We start from the raw sequence: 22,295 nt of genomic DNA, 5'->3' as shown, positions 1-22,295 counted from the left end.
AAGACTGAATAAAATCACTAAGTATTCCACGAGATGTCAGAAATTTTGTAGCAAAAATGTCTGCGTAGTAAGTCCGGGCATTTTTTAATATTTTATGGGATATGCTTAATTTATGTAGTTTACCTCGATATGTTAATTTGTTTATTAGTTTGTAAATGAATTTGATAATTTACTTTGGAATCTAGTGTATGTATTTATAGCGTAAATATTTCTACAAATTCTCGTGTGTTATAAAATTATAATTAACATTTTTCTTATTTTGTACTAGATCAAGTTTGCACGGTATTCGAATACTAAATAAACAATTGTAACTCTTATATCTCTATTAATAAGATAAGAAATAGTTTGTCACTATCGTGTGAACTAGAGCTTACCTTTCTTGATGCTTTACAATTGATTTAATCAGGTCAAGTTTATTAAGATCATTCTTTTTTTAATTATTAATGTCACTTGTATTGTTATGTTAAAAATTAAATGGACCAGTAAGGTAATTAAATATTTAAATGAAGTCTGAAAGTGTTTGATATTTGGCCTTTAGACTTATTTATTCTAAACGAAATTCTATATGTAAACTTAGTATAAAAATACGCGTAATTTTTAAGTATGGAAGGATGTGTAGTTAAAAACTTCACCGCATAACACTAATGAAGGGCTGGGGGTCAAATCACCTGACTGTTGGACAAGCTTTAAGATTCTTAACATTACTTCTATTATATAAAACTTGTTTTTTTTTATACAAAAGGTAAAAATCCTCGTCTATTTAAGTAATACGACACTGGACTGTCAAAGTATTGAAGACCACTTAACGATGATTTTTAAAATCAGAAGCCATTCACCAATGATCACGAACTAATGTCAGAATGAACAGGCCTATACTAATGGATTAATATTGTATATTAAAATAAACTACGTTAGCTGTCAATCATACAACATAACATATTTTTTTATATAGACATAAAAAACAATAAATAAATTCAATCACAAATATTGATGAGAATTTATGAAAACAAAAGAAAAGCGTACAAGACTGAACTAACCAACAATTTGTAATACTATTCAACTGCATGTCACTATAAAATATAGTCCTAAGATGTACTTCTTACTAATATTATAAATGTGAATGTTTGGATGGATGTTTGTTTGAAGTTATCTCCGGAACGACTCGACGAATCTTGATGAGATTGTGCACAGATGTAGAACATAGTCTGGAAGAACACATCGGCTACTCATTAAAGTTTTTTTATTGTGGACAGAGTCGCAGGTGACAGCTAGTTTTATTATATATCTTTATTTGTACAATGTTTGAAATTGTGCCAGCCATATCAAAAGTGCTTAAAATTCTACGATCAAATAACTTCATCAAAAACACGTGTTTTATTTTGACCGTTAACATTATTGTCAAATTCTTTACACCACAACAACTATTACTAAAATTTATTAGGTGATATCGATAATGAAGATATTTGTGGAACTTGATATAACCTTATTTCAAACTAGCAATACCCCGCGACATCGTCTGCGCGGAATTTAGAAAAAATAATATAGTTATAAATTTAGCTTATGTTACCAAGGATAGTGTAGCTTCCGAAAAGTGAAAGATTTTTAAAAATGGAATCAGTAGTTTCGGAGTCTATTCAACGCAAGAAAACAAACGAACAATCAAACCTTTTTATAATATTAAAATTTATTTAAAGCTCACGACTTTTAAAAATTCATTAAAATTTGAGAATCAGTGAATCACCCGTTAAATTTATATTTAACATATTTTCTTGTCTGTTAAAAGAAAGTGAAAATGACAATATGATTTAAATACGTTTTAATTATAAACTACGGGTTACGTAAAAGACGACTCTATCTGCAAGGAAATAACAACGGCAGTACATAATTATATTTTAAAACTGTCACTACCATAACCTATATTTACAGATCCAATGGAATTAAAAAAAAATGCGCCATAGAAACAATTTTGCGCACTGAAAACATATCAATAAATTTAATTTGATACCAAATTCAACAATTTTTACTTCTTAATTAAGAAATTCAATATTTAATTTTAAAATACATTTTTAGTTCCATTTGTACTAATGCAACTGGCAACTAATAATTTATGTGTCAAATATAACGTTACAGACAGTTTTGTTTTTAATCTGGGGTAATGGAATTCGACAACATAGGCATGCCCTTATGTGTAGCGAAAAATAAAACGTAACAAGTTAAGATATAAAGTAATAAATATTTATATATCAAACAATATTTTGTGGTTAGTACATACCAGTAACTACATATAGACTTAAAGCAATCTTTAGTACTTTTCCATACAACTAACCTCTTTACCAAATGTAACGAGGTTAGTTGTGCTAACACGTGAAAGAATACAATACAGGCTGTCTGTAAAACTGTCAAAGGCACTACAAGAAAATAGATTTAAAAAAATTGCGCAAATATTATTTCTTGATCTTGAAGATAGATAATTAAAATAAATGTTTATTTCACTAGTACTATCAATATTTTTTAAACTTTTGAACTGTGAACGTTACAATATAGCGGAACATCGTGCACATTCTTATGAAAAAAATCCCGACTTCCTCTATATATTATAACCTATGTGTTTCTCCAGGCTGTATTCTACATCTGTGCCAAATTTCAGTGAGATCAGTTAGCAGTTCTGAAGATACCTTCAAACTAACATCCATCCATCCATCCATCTAAACATTTGCATTTATAATACTAGTAAGTTATTAGGAATGTCTAGATCAATTAATTTTATTCTATAAAACTGGAACTAATATAAGGTGCAGTCCACATTTTATCTCATAGGTTTAAAGCAACAGTATTGCTGTCAAATACAACTTAACATCAAGCTACAATCCATTTTGTAATTTCGTGCTCTAAATCCCGGCCGGTTCTAGGCAGACCTATAATTTAGCTAAGGTATTTTAGGCACAGGTAACAGGTCTACTTATTACAGACTAGATGTATTGACTATTGAATTTATTCAATGGAATAATTAACTATTTGGAAAGACTTGAATACATTACATAAATATTTCGTGTATTTAATTGTCACATAAGCTAAGAAATAATCTAATAAGGTTGTAATTAATTTCACAACCTTAAACAATAGATTCTGCTTTTTAAATATTGGTAGTCAATTATAAGGGTAAACAAGAAAGAGGAAAGAGTAAGTATCCAGAGTAAGTCTTTGGCTACCTTTCTTAAGCGACTTCAAAAAGAAAGAGGTTCTCCATTCGTCTGAATGTGTCTTTTTCTTTTTTGTTACCTCGTAACTCCGCTCCTAATTGTCTGATTTACATGATTCTTTTTTTATTCAAAAGATGTTTCATGTCATTTCATCAGAAATGTTAAAATATAAAACAATTTTCTAAGCCGATTAATGTTAACAAATAGAGCAATTACAAACTTCCCTTTATTTCATAACTGTTGTATAACTCTTGCTTAGCTTGGAAAGTATGATGTTAAGTTTAGATAAATACGTTTGTTATGAAGCAGTTAAAGTTAATTGACCTACATTTTTTAAATTGGGAACTTACGACAAAGATAGAATTTATCTGTTCGATCAATTTTTTATCTGTGTTTTTTACGTTTATGCCAATAACATTTTTAACTACGATTATTGCTATGCAATGGCTTAACTTGTTTTATTATATCGGAACTAATTTACTATATAGAAAATTTGTAGTTATGTCTTGTTGTGGATCGAAACACTTGTAAAATAATAATTACAAAAAAATCAAATAGCATATCTATAGCATAATTTACTTTACAAGGTTATGCAAATGATACTAATATTATAAACTAGCTGTCGCCCGTGACTCCGTCGGCGTGGATATATAAAAAAAACTAAAAATAAAAAAATAGTATCCTATGTCCGTCTCCTGGCTCTAAGCTACCTCCTCACCAATTTTCTACCATATCAGTAAAACCGTTCTTGAGTTATAAATAGTGTAACTAACACGACTTTCTTTCATATATATAGATGTAAGAGTTTGTATGGATGGATGTTTCTTAATAATTATCTATCTCTATAACGACTGAACAGATCTCGATGAAATTAAGCACAGATTTAGAACAATCAAGAAGAACGCATAGGCTACAGGGTTTTTTAATGCCTCGCAAACAAATCATTAAATTTTTCATTAAATTGTCGATTAAAAATGTTATTACCAACACGCAATTCTCATTTGTAGATGTATTTTGACCCTGTCCTGTAATTGTATAAAAAAACTTTATCTTAAGTTTATCTCAAAATCGTTGCATACGGCAAATAATGTTGTAGGGTTAATGGTTAGCTAGATTTAACGGTCGTTAAACACGGGATTATGTTTATGTGCGTGTCAGAATGTATGGAGTAGACATTATTGTTAACAAAGATAATATAAAGCTAGTTATAATCAACATCAACCTGCCCTTGTGCCTACAGACGTTCGACAAATGTACTTCTTCATACATCTCTATCCGTCATATCTGAATACCCTTCTTACGCATATCCTCTTTCACACAATCCATACTTTTTTCAGTGTTCTACCTTTGTAGCCGACCACATTTAATTTTATACTATTATAATCAACAGTATAAAAGCTAAAGATTTAAACACTTGGTCTTAAATTATAAGTTTACTACACTTCATATTCAAATCACTTCACAATCACAAAGGAGACAGCATTTTTTTTATGTCATAAGGTGGCAAACGAGCGAGCGGCCACCTGAAATCGCTGAAAGAGCAAAGCGACCGCTGCCCATAGACATACGCAATTGCATATGCGTCGCCCACCTTCAATCGACGGAGGAGAGGATGCACAGAAAGAAAATGTTTTCCCTTTCCATGCATCCTCTCATCCGGAAAGTCCACTTTCACTTCCCATACTTTCCTTATAAGAAAAAGGGTGGGAAGGGAAAGAGGACTAAATTAGGCCTCGAATTGCTTTCACTTCACGTCTGTCTTCTATGTGGTCATGGTATTTCACCGGGCGAGCCGGGCCAATTCGTGCGAAGATGTTAAAGCTAGCTCTACCACTGTTAAAAGCATGCAAAGCAGCATGTGTCATATTAAAAAATTATTAACTTCAATGTAACATCATATTTTTCGCGTTCCGGAAATCCTAACATATTTCGATAAAGATTTGAACGGTTGTTTCAACACCATTGTCTTTACTATCAAAAATTGTTAATGTATAAAATTATACCTTAACACAATCGATTAAAACTCAAATTAGATAAACAATTTAAAATCGTTAAGCATCATAAACATCCTTCGGTTTAAACGTTCATTAATGTAAGATATACGTTACGATTCGTTAATTAATTTAAAATATTCCATGAAACAAAGACAGATGAATCGTCTCCAATAAGCAACAATACCATATTATTCAGATAGAGTCATCAAAACTATATTATTGTTTTTTAACAACGAATATTCTTAAAAAAAAACATGGCGTTTTTGAGCCAAAGAGTAAAACCCTGGCGCAAAGAGTATATCTTCCAAAATTATTTCAACTTGCTGGTGTTGCCACATGCTTCTTGTATTGCCAGCATCATCTAAAACTTACTCATCTAATAATATTATAGTAATATTTTCGAATATCAGTCTTCTATACTTAATTATAAATAATATAATTTAAAATAATACGTGAAAAACTTAAAGACAAAGGAATTCTCTTTCATCTGCCAACGAAAAAAAATTCAGTATATTACATGACTTTAAGTCACTGACTTGAAACTAAATTGATAAAAAAAAAGCTTTAAATTCAAATTAATAACATAAAATTTCTATTAAAATTTTATATGTTTGTATATTCATTAGTAGAGTCGTCATAATTGATTCAAATAAATTTAACGTGCATTCAACAACAAAATAACTAATCGTGACAAGGAAGCTCTATGACCTTTGACGAAATTCGTATAACCTCAATCGAGCTATACAGTAATTCCAGCGAAGTGACTGGCACCAATCGTGAATACCAGGGGTGGCAATGCATTGTTCCGTCGCACTTGTATCCTGTCACTTTAAGATATTCAAAACAAAATGTCATATATTGTCCTCAATATACAAGCATTTAAATTAAACTAGCACTATCGGTACAGAATTTATCATGGACTAGTTGTCGCCTGACTGCCATGACTTTGTCCGCGCGAAATTAAAAAAAACCTAAATTAGTATCATATGTGTTTTTCCAGACTATGTTCTATATTTATGCCGAATTTCAGGGAGATCCGTTTAGCGGTTCTGGAGATACCTTCTAACAAACATCCATCCAAACGCATTTATAATTAGTAAGAGAGAAATTAAAAACTGGAATACTTTATTTTTTACAAATATTGATTGCTTTTCTATTAAGTCCTGTCTGATATCTTTTAAAGCTATAGCTATAAGAATTTAACGTCCTGTCTGAATTTTCGATGTTTACGTTTTACTTTTAATTCCTATGGTCGTAATATTTTCCCAATTATTAAATGCACTCGCAATCTGTGTACAATTATTGCTTTCGCTTTCTGTTCTATCGTTTTATATATCATCAAGTCGAGAAAATTTTAGAGAAAGTTTTATTTCTGCTTTATAATGCAATGAAAACAAACGCACAGACTGACTCGACAGAACATACAAGCTTAGTTAATGACTAACAGTTCAAGAGTTTAGAATTTAAGTAGTTAGTTACAAACTTTATATAGCTAACAACTTATTACCTATATACATTTTATGGTATTAGATATTTAATTTAATTTGGATTAACGCAGCCTAACACAGCAGAGCGTTGACTCAGTGGTTAAGCAATTGTAATCTGCAGGTTCTGTGTTCAAGTCCAACCATGTACCAAAGAGTTCTATTTTAGATTTACATATGTACATTTTATGTACATTGATTCAACCTGTACATATCTGTGAAGAAATTTAATGTTGCTATGCTATGTTGTATGAAGTTAACCAACCTGCACTGGGCTTGACTATGGCCTAGTCACTACTAACTTAGCGTAGACTCTGAACCTCTTAGTGGGGACTTATAGTGTGCTGTTGATGAACATAACAGATTCCAGACTTAGTTATTATTGCTTTAGTTGTAGTTTTCAGGACAAACCAGTATAACAATATACATTTTTAACTAGCTGACACCCGCAACTCCGTCCGAATGGTATGAAAAAAAAACTTAATTTGTTCCCGGCAATTATGCAAATTTTTCTCACCTTTTAAACCTTCCCTAGACGTCCACGAACATTTCAAGATTAAGATAAGATAAATCCGTTCGGCCGCTATCGAGTTTTAGCGAGACTAACGTACAGCAATTGATTTTTATATATAGATGAAATTAAAGGCTCTACATTTTGACATTTATTAATGTTTTTGTTTTGTAATAGCATTGAAATTACACGCTGCATGCCAATAAAAACTTTTCTTATGAACTCATTGGCATTTAACGTGTTAAAACATCTAGGATAATCTATCATTTTGTATTTTAATTCCTGCATTACAACGTTTATCGTTAATTTCCAACAGCTTCAATCAAATTCTTACCTTCGTGTGAATATCCATTGTCAAATTATGTCGAGGTTATTCAGCTAAACTAATCACAATAGCTACTGAGTACAACTGCTGTTTGAGGTGAATTCTCCTTTGCTTCTGTAATTACAATGTCGTATGGAATTTTGTTGCTTCCTTATGATTATATCTTTTAATACAATCATATTTGAATACTGGTAAAGTTTACGTAGTTATTTTAATCCCGGAAGATTTTTTATATTTTAATAAAAAAACAATTTAACAAGGCTAGTTAATTTTATAGCTATGAAATCTTTAAGTTAGGTGTTACCTCATTTTAGTGCATTATGTAATACTAGCTGTTGCCCGCAATTCCGTCCACACCGAATTAAAAAAAACTTTATAGGTATTAAAAAGTAGCTTATGTGTTCATCAAGATCCGTTGAGCTGTTCCAGAGATATGTTCTAACATCCATTCATCTAAACTTTGAAATTTATTAGTAATTTTTTCTCAATATATTATTTGTTAAAGCTTCGCAGGTCTTATACGTTAAATTTACAGATATATTAGATTCGATAAAGAAAGGAATACAATACTTATAACTTTCTATTAAGTTATCAACATTCTTTGTCAATATTTCAAGGTTGATGGAACGGCAAGAGGTGTGTCCAATCACGCCACAGACCTTAAATAGTACGTAGCGTATGCACTAACGTAATACCTAGCTAGGAAGATATTTAGGTAATATATATCACGGTTGAAGATATTAAGAGTATCGACGAAAAATAAATTTTGTACTTTACAATAATAATTCCATCATAGTCCTAAAGGTCCCTTGGTAATCGGAATAAATTCAAACCTGTGGACTTTGCTAATTAAATATTTAATTTGTTTCAGGAACACAGTAAACAGTTACTGGATCATCTGACAGAGTCTGAGAGGCTGTTTCTAATTGGTGCTAATTATGACAGTAAGTATACTTCAGGTGTGTTTAGACACAATCCGGAATCGTACGACCAACGATCGGTAATCGCGTTGTTCGTACGATTATTCAGTGGGTTCAGACAAAATGCATTTGCTCCGAAGCAATTTCATAAAGAACTTAAAAAATCTATTAACTGACAATAACTCTCGATAAGCCGCGTGATTGTCGTCCGTCAGTTCCATATATTTTTGAAGTTCGTTCGAAATCGCTTCAAAGCGAATGCCTAGCCCCGTAGAGCGACACAAACGTTGTTCGTACGATTTCGGATTATGTATAAATAACCCTTCATAACTCTGTTCTCCATAGATGTCTAGAATTCATTTTACATTTTACTTTCCGATGATTCAGAATATCCGATATTGTTGATTACAAGACATTTTACGGGAATCAAGTTTAAAATTGTATTCGTAGTATACCAGTAAAATAAACAACAATCTTGTCACGACGAATGGTAACGCTAACTATTTTCTTCAACTTTCAGATGCACAATTCGAGATATTGCATCTACGACAACCAAAGCGTCGTAAACGGTCATTGTATCACGACAATCCAGATCTGAACTCGCTCAAGAGGCATTTAGATTTAAAGCTAAGTCCTAGAAACACTTTCCTAGATCCACAGTTCCTACTCATGAGACGATGGACGAATGGTACTGAAGCTGTTTTGGACCAACATAATAATGAAGAATTAGATTTATGTTATTACAGAAGTGACACTGCAGCGTTATATGCTTGTGGTGATTTGGTAAGTTTCACTTCTAGTTGTTATATTGCGCGTATATCCATTATCGTCTATTCAAGACTATGCAGAATAAAATCCTTTTTAAAAGGCGAATTACCTTTTTGAGTTTAATTTATAAATTAAAATTTAATTACGTCTATAAATCAAATTTATTAAAATGTTTCCGTAAGTCGTTAGATTCTATTGTTAAATATTTATTCATATTTTTATGTCTTATGATTATGTTAATATTGGACATTGTTGTTTTTAACTAACTAAGAAGGACATTCACCTTATTCACATAACAAAAGATAGATTTAAATATAGTTAGTCACAATAATTTAATTTAAAAACTTTCAGAGAGGCTTATTTAAAGCAAATGGAAGTTATTATTATATCCATCCATTGCCTGAAAGGTTTCATAATGAAGAAACGAAACCACACGTAATAGTCAAAAGACATATTGAAGATGGATCTTTAAACAACGATAGTAACATAAATAAATGTATAGAAAGAGATAATATAAGTAATACAGTTGAATCTGCAAAAACATGGACAAAGCATAGAAGAAAAAGAGAAGTTAATAATAAGAAAGTAACACTTGAACAATTCAAAATTAATTTAGGTAATAGAAATAAAACTATAAATAAATTTATAGAAAATTTACAACCAACTAATAGAGAAAAGAGAGCTATAATACCTCCTATTTTTGTTGAAACAGCTGTGTTCGTGGATAGAGATTTATACAAACATATGACAGTCAATTTTCCTAAAGACACAGAAAGGGAATTAGTAAGATTCGTCTTAGCTATGATAAATGCTGTACAATTAATTTACCACGACCCATCATTGGGTAGAACAGTTAATTTTATATTGAAAAGATTAGAAATCTTACATGAAGATCCTGTCAATTTGAAGAGACCACATGATATCGATAGGTTTTTAAGTAATTTCTGTACATGGCAGAGACTGGAGAATCCACCAGGTGATAATGACCCGTTGCATTGGGATCATGCTTTAATTTTGACTGGTTTGGATTTGTACGTGGTCAATAAGAATGGAAAAGTCAGCAGTCAAGTTGTAGGTAAGATATTCGTTATTTAGGTAATATGAGAACTGCGAAGTAATAGCAAATTTTGGATCTAAGCATATTGCTAGAGATAATATCGACCATATAAACATCATCATCAGCTCACAATACGTCCCACTGACGGGCTCGGAGCCAACCCTAAGGCAGTGACTACTAGGCCATAGTCAATGCTGGCTCAACACAGGTTGACTTTAGACATATCTTTGAATTACTTCGCAGATATATGTAGCATCACTATGTTTTCCTTTACCATAAGAAATTCAAATAAATGTACATATGTAAAAGGAAGAACACATTAGTACCATACACATCCTCCTGGAATATGTATAGTCGACTTTTACAGTTCCCGTATTTTTCAGGATTAGCCCCAGTTGCTGGTATGTGTACAGTCACCAGCAGTTGTACAGTAAATGAAGGCAGGCACTTCGAAAGTGTTTATGTTGTAGCTCACGAAATAGGACACAAGTGAGTTTTGATTCTTAAGTGGTGTTTATTGTTCACTAGACTTTGCCTGTGACTTAGCCCGCGCAGGATTAAAAAAACTTAATAAGTAGCCTATCTGTTCTTCCAAACTATGTTCGATATCTATGCCATATTTCGTCAAGATCTGTAGAGCCGTTCTGGAGATACCTTTTAGCAAACCTCCATCCATCCATCTAAACATTCGCATTTATAATATTAGTATGATTGATGTTTAAGTTCCTCGTATGGATATAAAAAAATTGTTACTCTACATTATTTTTTGTGTTAGAAATGCACTTATTTGCTTCGTTATCAGTTTAGGAATGCGTCACGACGGCCCTCTAGCTGACAACGGCTGCGACCCTAGTGCTTACATCATGAGCCCGACTCTCGGCAGCGGCAAGATCACCTGGTCACAATGCAGCAGAAATTATCTACAGAAATTTCTAGAGTAAATAACTTCGTCGAATATATGCTTTTCAATTACGCATTTTCATGATAAAATATTAAAGTAATTGTTTTTTTGGTACAGTACAGTACAATCTCGTTGTCTACTTGACCATGGAAACTCTGCCGGCCAGTTGGATCACAGTGCTGAAGGGATCCTACCAGGAGAGAGATTCGACGCTGATCAACAATGTTAGTAGTATTAACTATGATGTCGGCTATTTTATGCAATCATTCTCTTTGAAAAACAGCGATTAATCAAAGCACGTATCTTGTCAGGTATGCTCAAGTACGGCAGCGGGAGTCGTCACTCCGCAGCTCAAAACCTGGAGGACATCTGCCGGGACCTGCACTGCCAGCGCGAGCGGTACACCTGGACTTCACATCCCGCACTCGAAGGCACCAGATGTGGGGATGATATGGTGAGTAACTTTGAACATTTAAATACCACTTGAGCTGCTTCTAACATCGTTTACATTCTCTAGTAGGTTGAAGACGTGAGCGTAAGTATCATCTCCTTTTCAAATCCCTTTTCCTTTTCCTGATTGACGATTGATCGCCAAATGTGCAATTATCATTGAAGAAGCGAGATAAATATACCGTTGTTTGCTGGCAGCTGTCTCTCTGGCCCAATCAGCCGCATCCAACTAAACTTGTATCCTTATGTAGTACTGTCGCGGCGGTGCATGTGTGGAGCGCGAGGGGACTGTGCGAACTGGTCGCGGCGCGTGGGGCCGCTGGTCGCACTGGTCGGAGTGCGCCTCCGCCTGTCTACTGGATGACAAGCACGCTCCCGCTGCAGCCGGAGTTGCTGTTGCCACACGCAGGTGTAACCGGCCTAGGTGAGTCACGTCATTTAAATTACGTGATCAATGGTCTTATTAGATGAAGAGCCTTTGTGGCCGAGGGATAATAAAAACTTTTTTCTAGAGGAAAAAAAAAATTATAGTCCAGTAAACCCTTCATGATCATCTTTCGAATGCAAAGGTCTATATTGTGGTAAATAATTTAGCACTTCTAGAGTTTTCAAAACCATAAGTTTTGGATATTTTAATTTCAGGCATGAAAACGGAAATAACTACTGCACGGGTCACGATAAGAAGTATCAATCCTGTCATGCTCAACAAGTAAGTCCGATATCCTATAAAAACGTAAATTATGAGAGATCACAAGTGTATAAAATTATCGGCCTTTTTTCTATGCCTTTTAGAAAATGGCAAAAAGTCTGCAAGTCTCTGTTCCTTCGATTATATTGAAATTTATCACGTATTCCTCTTTTGTTCCCATCTTTACACAAAACACAACATTGTTGCAGTGCAACAAAGTGCCGCGTATGACGGTGCGTGAGTTCGCAGATCAGATCTGCCTGCGCGCGCGGGATGTCGACCCTGATCTCATTGGAACTGGACTGCAGAGGATCGACTCAGAGGGTACTTATCACCATCAATGCAAAGTCCATATTCCTTTAAAAACGTTGTAACCACTACAAAACTGAACTCAAGCTTATTTGCCAAGAAAAGACTCTGGTCTTTTGGAGGTTCCAGCTTCAAAAAAACTTTTAAAAGTAATTTCGTATGAAATTGAACTCGTCGGACGAGTCGACATTATTAAATGTTGCATGTTGTCTAGACGTAAGCAGCGCATGCGCAGTTTGGTGCGACACTCGCGGCGGCGGTTACAAGTCACGCGGCTGGAGTCTGCCTGATGGCACCGCTTGTTCTCGCGCTCAGCCCATGTTCTGCATCTCTGGACTCTGTCAGGTATAACCAAGAGATAGTGCCGGTTATCAGATCTACTATACATGTAAAGACCACTCTACACTACATCATGACCTCATAGAGTCCCCCAGCATTACAAAGTTATACTAGGACACAGTCAACCATGCCGGCCCAGTGACTGATATAGACCACTTACGATGCATAAATATTTTCGATCGAATAAACATTCCATGACATTCTGAGATGATCTTAATTTATGTGTTTTCATCAGAAATTCACATGCGATTCGAGCAACGACAACGAGTTCTCGCTAAAACCAGGCGACTGTGAGTGGGAAGCGCTGCAACTACAAACTGCTACTCCGCACACCGTCTCCTCGTAAGTGTTACATAGACCAGGGATATTGGGACAGATTTACAACCAGATTATGATTGCCTTCTGTACTCTGTTGGTGCGAATTGTTTTTGAAGAAACATGGCTAAACAAGCAAGTCATCATCTCCACCATTATTATATTATTATCCTCGTTACAAAAGCCGCAGGATTCTTCTTAATAGTGGATCAGGAAGGACCATAATTTGACGCAATGTGTACTAGGACGAAGACATCAGGTACATGGCGGCGGGCAGTGGGGTCTCAGTGGCGCGCTGCGAGCGGCTGTCACTACCACTGCGTGAGTCCGGGCAGCGGCGTGAGACTCGTCAGCTCGCAGCGACACACCACCATACAGCTGTGCAGACCTGATGCTGCACGACCAGAACTAGTCAGTACTTTCGGTGGAAAAATTAGTCACAGTTAAATAATAAGTATGACGTAACAATTCCAGACGTTATTTAAATTGTAAACATTTCTTTCGCTCTCTTGGCCCTCATTATCCATGGTCATCAAATAAACATTTTCCATATGCATCATATTATTCTTTACTCTCCATGACGACATAAAAAATATTATATCGGAAAAATATAAAAAAGATTTTTATTTCGCCATACAATAGAAGTAATATTTTGATATACAAGGAACGATACTTTTTTCAGGGTTGTTTGCAAAGAAAGTCACCTTACCAGTACGCGACCATGGTGTGTTCTAAGTACAAGGAGAGAGTGAGAAGACTGTCAGGGTTGGGCATGCAGATATCACCTGTATTAGGTAACAAATACTTAGTAAATAAAATCTGTCATTACCAATTTATATGAGCACAAGACATTATTTTTAAACCGATTGCACGATCAGCAAGCGATCGACTGGATTTGCTGAAATAGCGAAGCGAACGTTGCTCAGACATCCGCAATTGCAGATAATAGGCAACGCCTGCCTTTAATCGACGGAGGACGGGGACACGAAGAGAATATTTCCCTAATCTAATCCTAATCCCTTCCCATTGGGAAAGACCGTAGAAACAGTCGAAATTATTTTTTTTTATTTGGCAGAGGATCCTGACCGTCCATGTCGCGTGGCGTGCCAGGATGAGCGGGTAGCACACCGGTTTTACCTGGTGAACGGTCAGGAGGGCTGGTTCCCACTCGGCACATCCTGCGGGAAACGTAACTCATCCTACTGCGTCAGCGGGAAATGCCTGGTAAATTGTTACTGACTTTCTTTTATAATAGTACATAATAGATAATTTAACCGCAACGGTAACAAAAGAACAGTAGTTACTCATCATTATCAGCTCACTATACTTTCCCACTGAGGGGCTCAGAGCCTACCCTAAGTCAGGAGTGACTAGGACATAGTCAATGCTTTCCCAATGAGGGTTGACTTCACACATATCTTTGAGTTTCTTCTCAGATATGTGGAACATCACGATGTTTTTCTTCACTGTAAGAACATAGAATATATCTACATAATCTGTAAATCAAAAATCACATTGGTACAAGGCGGGATTTCAACCCAGGAGCTGCAGATTACAAGTCAAATGTTTAACCTCTGAGCCACCGTCGCTCTTACAACGGGGTATATGGTAACTATAATCAACGTATTATATAGTTATCATTAGTAACTATTGCAATCACATTTGAGATAGTTACCATATAATACGTATCACGTTATGGTAACTACAGGAGTTCGGTGCTGACGACACACCACTATCGGAGTCAGTGTTCACATTACCACTGCTGCCTCGAGGACAGACTTCCCGGCATAGACGTGCGCTGCATCGCAACAGACTGACTGTCAAAGCTAACCTGGATCAGTTACATCTACAAGATATTATAGCTTCATTGAATTTTACAGGTAACTTGTTATTTTTTAATTTGATTTTTATTAAATATCTTAGCATTATGAAGGCATTTGTGTTTGTATTTCATTCATTTTTAATGTCAGTTCGTGGTAAATATTTAGCTGACTTCGAAAAGGAGACTTTTTTCATAGACTCACCTTAAAATTGCTGTTTGACTTTAGTTTTAAAAAGTGTAAATTGTCTTAACACTTAAATACGATGACTGTTTATTTTTAAAGTTTCATTTTTTACACAATTACAATAAACAGACATTAATATTCAACATACTAGCTGTCGCCGGCGACACCGTCTGCCTGATTTAAACTTATTGAGTAGCCTATATGTTATTCCAGACTGTTATACATCTATGTCAAATTTACTCGACATCTGTTGAGCCGTACCTTCAAACAACATCCATCCATACATTCGTATTTATAATATTAAGTAAAATAGAGCCTAATTTAATCTGTATTTTCAGGTAAAACAGATCAACACGTGATTTACTACGACACGATACCGGACAATATAGAATTGGATTTCAACAATCCTATTCACATCGCGCCTGAAGACACACTCATCAGGAAAGTGCCGCGACCTACGTGGGAGTGATTAAGCTACAACGACTCGCAAAAATGGTATTAGTAGAGATGAAAAATATATTAAATTATTCAAACTTTCGTGAACCATTATAATAAACTGATATAAAAACGACTAAACACTGACGTATATTCGTCCGGTGGCGGAACCGACTAGTTTCGAGCACATCGGGGGCCCTTCATCAGGATGAGTACTGGTATTATTTCGCGGACGCGGCCCTCAGCTCACTGAGCGCTCAGCGCCACCAGACGTATATACGTGAGTGCTAAGCCGTTTTTATATATGCTTATGAAAAATATAATCATTGAGTTTTAACACTTCCAATGCTACGATGTGATGTAAGTCTTTAAATTGGACAAATTACGTTTTTAATATAACGAATTATAGACCAAAATATTAGACGAATTATTTGTTCCGTTAAAGAAATTATAATATTGAATAGATATGTTGTTCAAAAGACTAGGAAACTATGATTTTTTTAAGCTTTATGATATTTATTTTATTAATGTGTGTATTGTGGACGCTCGGTGCTGACTGCAAACATTGTGATCATATTTAGTACCTATTTATTTTGTAATTTACAATATATTGTTAAGAAATACATGTTTTTTATATTATTTATTGTTTTATTTACATCTCCATAATTATAATTATGCTTTTCTTCCAGACTATGTTCTGCATCTGTTGCAAATTTCAGATAGATATGTTTAGCTGTTCCGGATATACCTGACAAAACTATCCATTCATCCATTTCATATAAACATTCGCATTTATAATATTAGTAAGATTATAAATGCAAAAGTTAGGACCTATAGTTGGATGGTTTATTAGATAGTATCTCCAGAATGACTGCATGAATCTCTCTGAAATGAACATAGTCTGGAAGAACACATAGTCTACTAAATATTGTTTTTTAATTCAACTTGGAAGCAGTCGCGGGCAACAGCTAGTATTATTAGTAAGTAAATATATTAGACTAGCTATCACCCGCGAGTCCGTCCGCGTGGAATTAAATAAACGAAGTAAGTAGCCTAAGTGTTTTTATAGACTATTTTCTACATATATGCCAAATTTCAGCGAGATCCATGCAGCTGTTCCGGAGACACTTTCTAAGAAACATCCATCCATCCAAACATTCTCATTTATAATATTAGTAAGATATATCAGGGCAAGTGTCCACGTGGCTGAGCAGCTCTGAGCGTGGCCAGCAGGCGCGCCTGGTCCACCAGGAACCACTGCCAGAACTTGCGCAAACTGTACTTGTCCTCTTTCTGAAAATCATAAACAATACTGAAATTAAACTCTTTTCAGTAATATATAAAAGTAACAAATAGACTTATTTAATGAAAATTACCACTGCCAATGTAACTTTTAGGATTGTTAGAAATAGTTAGGTCGGGGGTTCGAATCCCGTCATTAGACTATTGCCGTGAACTATATCCTAGCACAAGCCTAGAGCTTAGTTGGAATGGTAAAAGAAATATTAGTCAATTTACCAAAAAATCTACTAATATTTTAAAAAAAATAGTAAGGAGATTAAATATGTCTTATTATCTTGAATCTATCTACGATTTTAACGCTTACAAAAGGCAACTTTTACAAAAAAAAATCACAGAAATCATATTCCATAGTAAATTTACTAGATTCACATGATTTCAGTCCAGTGATTAGACCACTGGAATGCAACTGGAAATGTGTCAACACACTGGATTGCACAGTGCATTGTTTTAAGCCACTTTACCTTGACGGCAGCGAATCTCCCGCTAGCTGCCAACACCTTGTCATCAACAGCTGCCATCAGGTCCGTGAGGTGATGCAGCAGCTGCGCGCCTGCTGCGCTGCGCCTGCGCACCTGACGACTGCTGCCGTCGTGTAAATACTCGCGGATAGGTAACGTTGACGGTGAACTGGATAAATACAATATATCGGTTTTACACGTTCACTAACATGTTTTTATACCAAATTGGACTTGCCTTTGGTGATTTGTAAAAGGTTTCAGTTGTAATTTGAAAAGATAAAGCAATTTTTATAGACTTAAAACTTCAGACAACACAATGTATATGAATTCAATAGAAATTAAAAATTATAAAAAACCTTTATAAAGGTGTAACCACAGACTAATTAAACAGACACTATTTATCCTCGAATTCAAACACAAAAACGTTAAAAATCTAATATTATAAATGCGAAAGTTTGAAGTGATGGATGTTTGTTAGAAGGTATCTCTGGAACGGCTAAACAGATCTTGATGAAATTTGGCATACATATAGAACATAGTCTGGAAGAACACACAGGCTACTTAAGCTTTTTTTTTTAATTCCACACGGACTGGGTCGCGAGTGACCAGTTTTTAAAAAAACAATTAATATAAAACAACTTACTATGCCGCGATAGCTATTTCCTTGTTCTTAAATCCTTCAGCCACTTGTTCAGTGAGAGCTTGTATACTTTGTCGTAGATCATTATGTACTCTCAGCAATTGTACATAATCATTGTTATCTGTACATAACATTGTACATAAAGTCTGTTGCAACATGTTTGTTTGTAACCGCTGCTGCTTAAGTAATTGTTGACTACATATCTCGTTCATTGATTCCTGGAATTGTATTTATACATACATTTTTAATAGTAATAGGTGATAATCGAGCAAGCGGTATTTCGCTAAAAACGCGAAATGAACACATGCTCAACGAGCGACCGTGAAATTCAACTGACCCCGTCTACGGACAGCGGTTATTAGATGCTTCGTTAAAAGAGCGAAATTACCGCATGCTGGATTTCATCTCGACCATCAAATATCAATTAACCCAGTCTGTGGACTGCGGTTATTTGACGCTTCGCTAAAAGAGCGAAATGACCGCTGTCCATTGACATCTGCAATAAAATTAAAGCTAGCAGAGGCATATCTCCAATGGATAGAGGAGGACATACAGACATATCATAAAATATTATACAATTTATTGATAATCTGTTTTACTATAATAATATTATAAATGTGAATGTTTGATTGTATGGATGGATGTTTGCTATAAAGTATCTCTAATGCAACTGCATGGATCTCACTGAAATTTGTCATAGATGTAGTACACATCCCGAAAGAAACATATGCTATTAAATTACGTTAATTTTAACTCTAGCTAGTAAATAATATACTTACAATTCTACTAGAAATAGCTTCAGAATCATTGACCAGGTACGTCCTCATATGTGAGGCGAAGTGCAACAGTTCCTCCACGGAGCAGAGCTCAGCTCGCAGCGCACTGTACACCAGCTTGTCTACACACAGCGCCTGCTGACTGCTCTCCAGTAGAAATTCTAAATCACTAAGCACTTGTCTGGAAATATAACAGAGTAACGTTTGTAAGTCACTAGAATTCCTCGGTGTTATGAGAAATAAAAACAAGAGCAAGAGGGCTTGTAAATTCGCCAAAATAGCGAAGTGACTGGGACTCGTCTGATAAATGCGGATATCTATCAACATTTGCGTTGCCTAGTTAAGAGGAATTTCCCTCTCCGACAAACTAACTCTTCCTGAGAAAAAGGGTCTTGACAGACAGAGTGACATACAAATAGCTCCTATAAGGGTTCGGTTTTTTCAATAAACATTGTTTAGTAAGTAAGTAAGTTAAATACACAAAGTAAAATGACTTACTTTCTAATACTAAGTGCACTCCTTGCGGCAGTCTCTACAGCAAGGTTGGTCCGAGATGACACAAACTTTAGTATTGCCTCCTGCAACTGTTGATCCAAGATATTCTCCTCTTGCTGCAAGATTTCTAACGCACTTTGCACTTCTAGTAGACAGCCACTAAAATATTAAAAAAAATCCAAATAGAGCATTGGTGGCTCAGCGGTTAAGCACTTGACTTGTAGTCTGCAAGTCCTGGGTTCGAATTCCATTTACCAATGTGTTTGTCGATTTTCAAATCACCGGCCGTCAAAAGGTTAACAAAACAATGGGAACAATATTGTTTTTTTTTTAGTTTTTGGTTTCTCCAAAACATATTGAGCTAGTAAATATATATACAAGTTGGTTAAACAGTTGATAAATTATTTTGTATACTTACGATACTCTATTAGGATGCAAAGTGTAATTATTAACTAATGCAAGCTTGGCTTGTTCCCCGCACAACTCAGCTTTACTCGAAATGTATGCACATAAAGCATCTGATAGTCTGAAATTCAAACGAGTCGTATTTTACATTTTTTCCTTAATCACAATCATTTTTAGCACAAATTCCATAAAACATTCATATAATTTAATTATTCTGTATGTGTTTTTTTCATAGAAACAACATTTATCAATAATATTTAAACTAATCTTTCTTTTTATATCATAAGGTGGCAAACGAGCGAGCGGCCACCTGAAATCGCTGAAATAGCGAGGTGACCGTTGCCCATAGACATACGCAATTGGATATGCGTTGCCTACCTTTAATCGACGGAGGAGAGGATGCACAGAAAGAAAACTTTTTCCCTTTCCATGCATCCTCTCAACCGGATGGCCACTTCCACTTTCCATCCTTTCCTTATTAGACAAAAAAGGTAGGAAAGGAAAGAGGACTAAATTAGGCGTCAGGGACGTACACTCATCAGACTGCACGCGGAATAGCTTCCACTTGACGCCTGTCTTCTGTGTGGTCGTGGTATTTCACCAGGCGAGCCGGGCCAATACGTGCGAAGATGTTAAAGCGGGCTCTACCACTGTTGTTAATCTTTATAAATATGTGTCTAAAATTATTAGTATATTTTAAACACAGTAAATATTTATATCCTAAATTCCGCGACTCCGTCCGTGCAGGATTCAAACAAATTAGTTTAAAAGCCTATGTGGTCCAGACTATATTCTACATCCATGCCAAATTACACCAAGATCAATGCAGCCATTTTGGATATACCTTCTAACAAACATCCATCCATCCAAACATACTACAATACTAAATGTACTAACCTTTCTTCCATATTAGCAGCTTCATTTAATATTCTTTGTAAATCCTGGTCAGAAGTTCTGTCAGGATGATTGTTGGTCAGTCGTTTAGAGACGAAGAGATCAAAATGTGACATATACAATGATTGGGACTGCTTGTATGCATCAAATGGTCCAAAAGCAAAGAACTTGCTAGATATTTCCTGAAAAAAAAAACTTAGAAATTTATTTATCCACACAAGTTATTATAAACAATGTCTTTGACATCATTATCATCATCATCAGCTAGTGAGTCACAAAATGTGACACAATAACCCTGACTGAGGGTCTCAGAGCTTATCCTAAGTTAAGGGTAACTAGGCCATATTAAACTTCGATAAAATAAATTGTTTGTTGTATAGCAGTCTGATATTTATAGTATTTTTTAGCAAAAACTAGCTATATATTATGTTAACCAAATTATTGCTAATACTATGTTTTCCTAATAAATGTACGTATGTAAACCATTTTTGTATATAGCAGGATTGGAACCCAGGACAAGCAGATTACAAGTCAAGTGCATAACCCCTGAGCCACCGACACTCTTAACAAATAGATACTGGTATATTAAAATTTTTATGTATTATATCTTACTTCTTACTAATATTATATATATGAGTGTTTAGAGAGCATGGATGGATGGATGGATGTTTGTTTAAAGGTATCTCCAAAACCGCTGAAGGGATATTAATGAAATTTGGCATACATATAGATCATAGCCTGGAAGAACACACAGTCTACTAATTATGTTTTTTTTGCGCAGATGGAGTTGTGTGCGATAGCTAGTTAAATAAGAAAATTACCTCATCATTAGTACTGGCCATTTTCAAATTCTTAGCTATAACATTACACACATCATCAACAATATTATCCACTTCCTCGGCAAGAGCAATGCATTGTTCACCCAAGTTTTTTTCATCATCTTCATACTGATGTTGTTTAGCACTTAATTTTGTTAGCTCTATATCTAATTCATCTTTGATTGAACTGGAATTTTTATATATATTATTGCTATATATGATAATTTTTTAACTAGTTTCATATGAGGACAGAGTAGCGGACAATGGGGTAAAGCAATAGTTGCAGCAAACAATAGTTCGAATAGATATTTTGTTGAGTAGTTTGAAACTGCCATTCCAAACTCAAAAAGACTAGAAGAGCCTTTCCAACCTAAGAGATGGCTATTCATTTTAAAATAACACAAAGAGTATATTCTGTTTTATTACATTATTAAAAATAGTAAATGAAAATATACTTACTGGTTCTGTTTAACTAAATCATTCACTATTTCCTCATGTCTCATCAACATGTCTAGTTTATCATTGTGCATACTTATGTCTAATTTCATATCTTCCAATGCATCCTGGTCTCCCGGTAGACACAACCCTTCGAATTCATCTTGAAGAGAAGCAATTGCAGTGTCTAACTCATCTAAAGGCAGTAAACATTTCTTTTTCTCTAGTTCCTTATATCTATTAACAAAATTCACATAAATGTAATTATTACATTGTTTATGCGCGAATTATTTTTTTTAATTTTTGTTTAAATATAAAGTAAAAAATTAGACTAACCTATATTCTTCACGAGCGGTCAATGCATTATTGT

At 34.8% G+C, this 22,295-nt stretch overlaps 2 protein-coding genes across 2 annotated transcripts in view; one reads left to right on the top strand and one right to left on the bottom strand.

Annotated features, from left to right (window-relative positions):
• The window catches only part of stl (ADAMTS metallopeptidase stall), a 31,394-nt gene extending 15,466 nt beyond the window's left edge, over positions 1-15,928 (top strand). Inside the window, exons 2-18 of the mRNA XM_013307734.1 lie at positions 8,386-8,458; positions 8,955-9,217; positions 9,554-10,277; positions 10,643-10,748; positions 11,062-11,196; positions 11,278-11,384; positions 11,472-11,614; positions 11,862-12,034; positions 12,253-12,319; positions 12,508-12,622; positions 12,822-12,952; positions 13,182-13,288; positions 13,507-13,672; positions 13,944-14,055; positions 14,337-14,485; positions 14,970-15,141; positions 15,606-15,928. Coding sequence (XP_013163188.1) covers positions 8,386-8,458; positions 8,955-9,217; positions 9,554-10,277; positions 10,643-10,748; positions 11,062-11,196; positions 11,278-11,384; positions 11,472-11,614; positions 11,862-12,034; positions 12,253-12,319; positions 12,508-12,622; positions 12,822-12,952; positions 13,182-13,288; positions 13,507-13,672; positions 13,944-14,055; positions 14,337-14,485; positions 14,970-15,141; positions 15,606-15,736 — 2,874 coding nt within the window. The 3' untranslated portion in view covers positions 15,737-15,928. The remainder of the gene's footprint in view (positions 1-8,385; positions 8,459-8,954; positions 9,218-9,553; positions 10,278-10,642; positions 10,749-11,061; positions 11,197-11,277; positions 11,385-11,471; positions 11,615-11,861; positions 12,035-12,252; positions 12,320-12,507; positions 12,623-12,821; positions 12,953-13,181; positions 13,289-13,506; positions 13,673-13,943; positions 14,056-14,336; positions 14,486-14,969; positions 15,142-15,605) is intronic.
• An 887-nt stretch (positions 15,929-16,815) lies between these two features.
• LOC106114003 (uncharacterized) lies at positions 16,816-22,290 on the bottom strand (the record flags this gene model as incomplete). Its single annotated transcript, XM_013307062.1, has 10 exons — positions 16,816-16,995; positions 17,466-17,631; positions 18,106-18,320; positions 18,882-19,059; positions 19,377-19,532; positions 19,792-19,899; positions 20,676-20,854; positions 21,494-21,677; positions 21,950-22,162; positions 22,262-22,290. Coding segments are annotated over 10 exons (1,536 nt in total), but the record flags the coding sequence as incomplete, so codon positions are not given.
• Positions 22,291-22,295: the final 5 nt, after the last annotated feature.

This window comes from Papilio xuthus, unplaced genomic scaffold (genome assembly GCF_000836235.2).
Source record: "Papilio xuthus unplaced genomic scaffold, Pxut_1.1 DF828142.1, whole genome shotgun sequence".
NCBI classification, from domain to species: Eukaryota; Metazoa; Arthropoda; class Insecta; order Lepidoptera; family Papilionidae; genus Papilio; species Papilio xuthus.
This window is presented reverse-complemented; position numbering and strand designations above follow the sequence as displayed.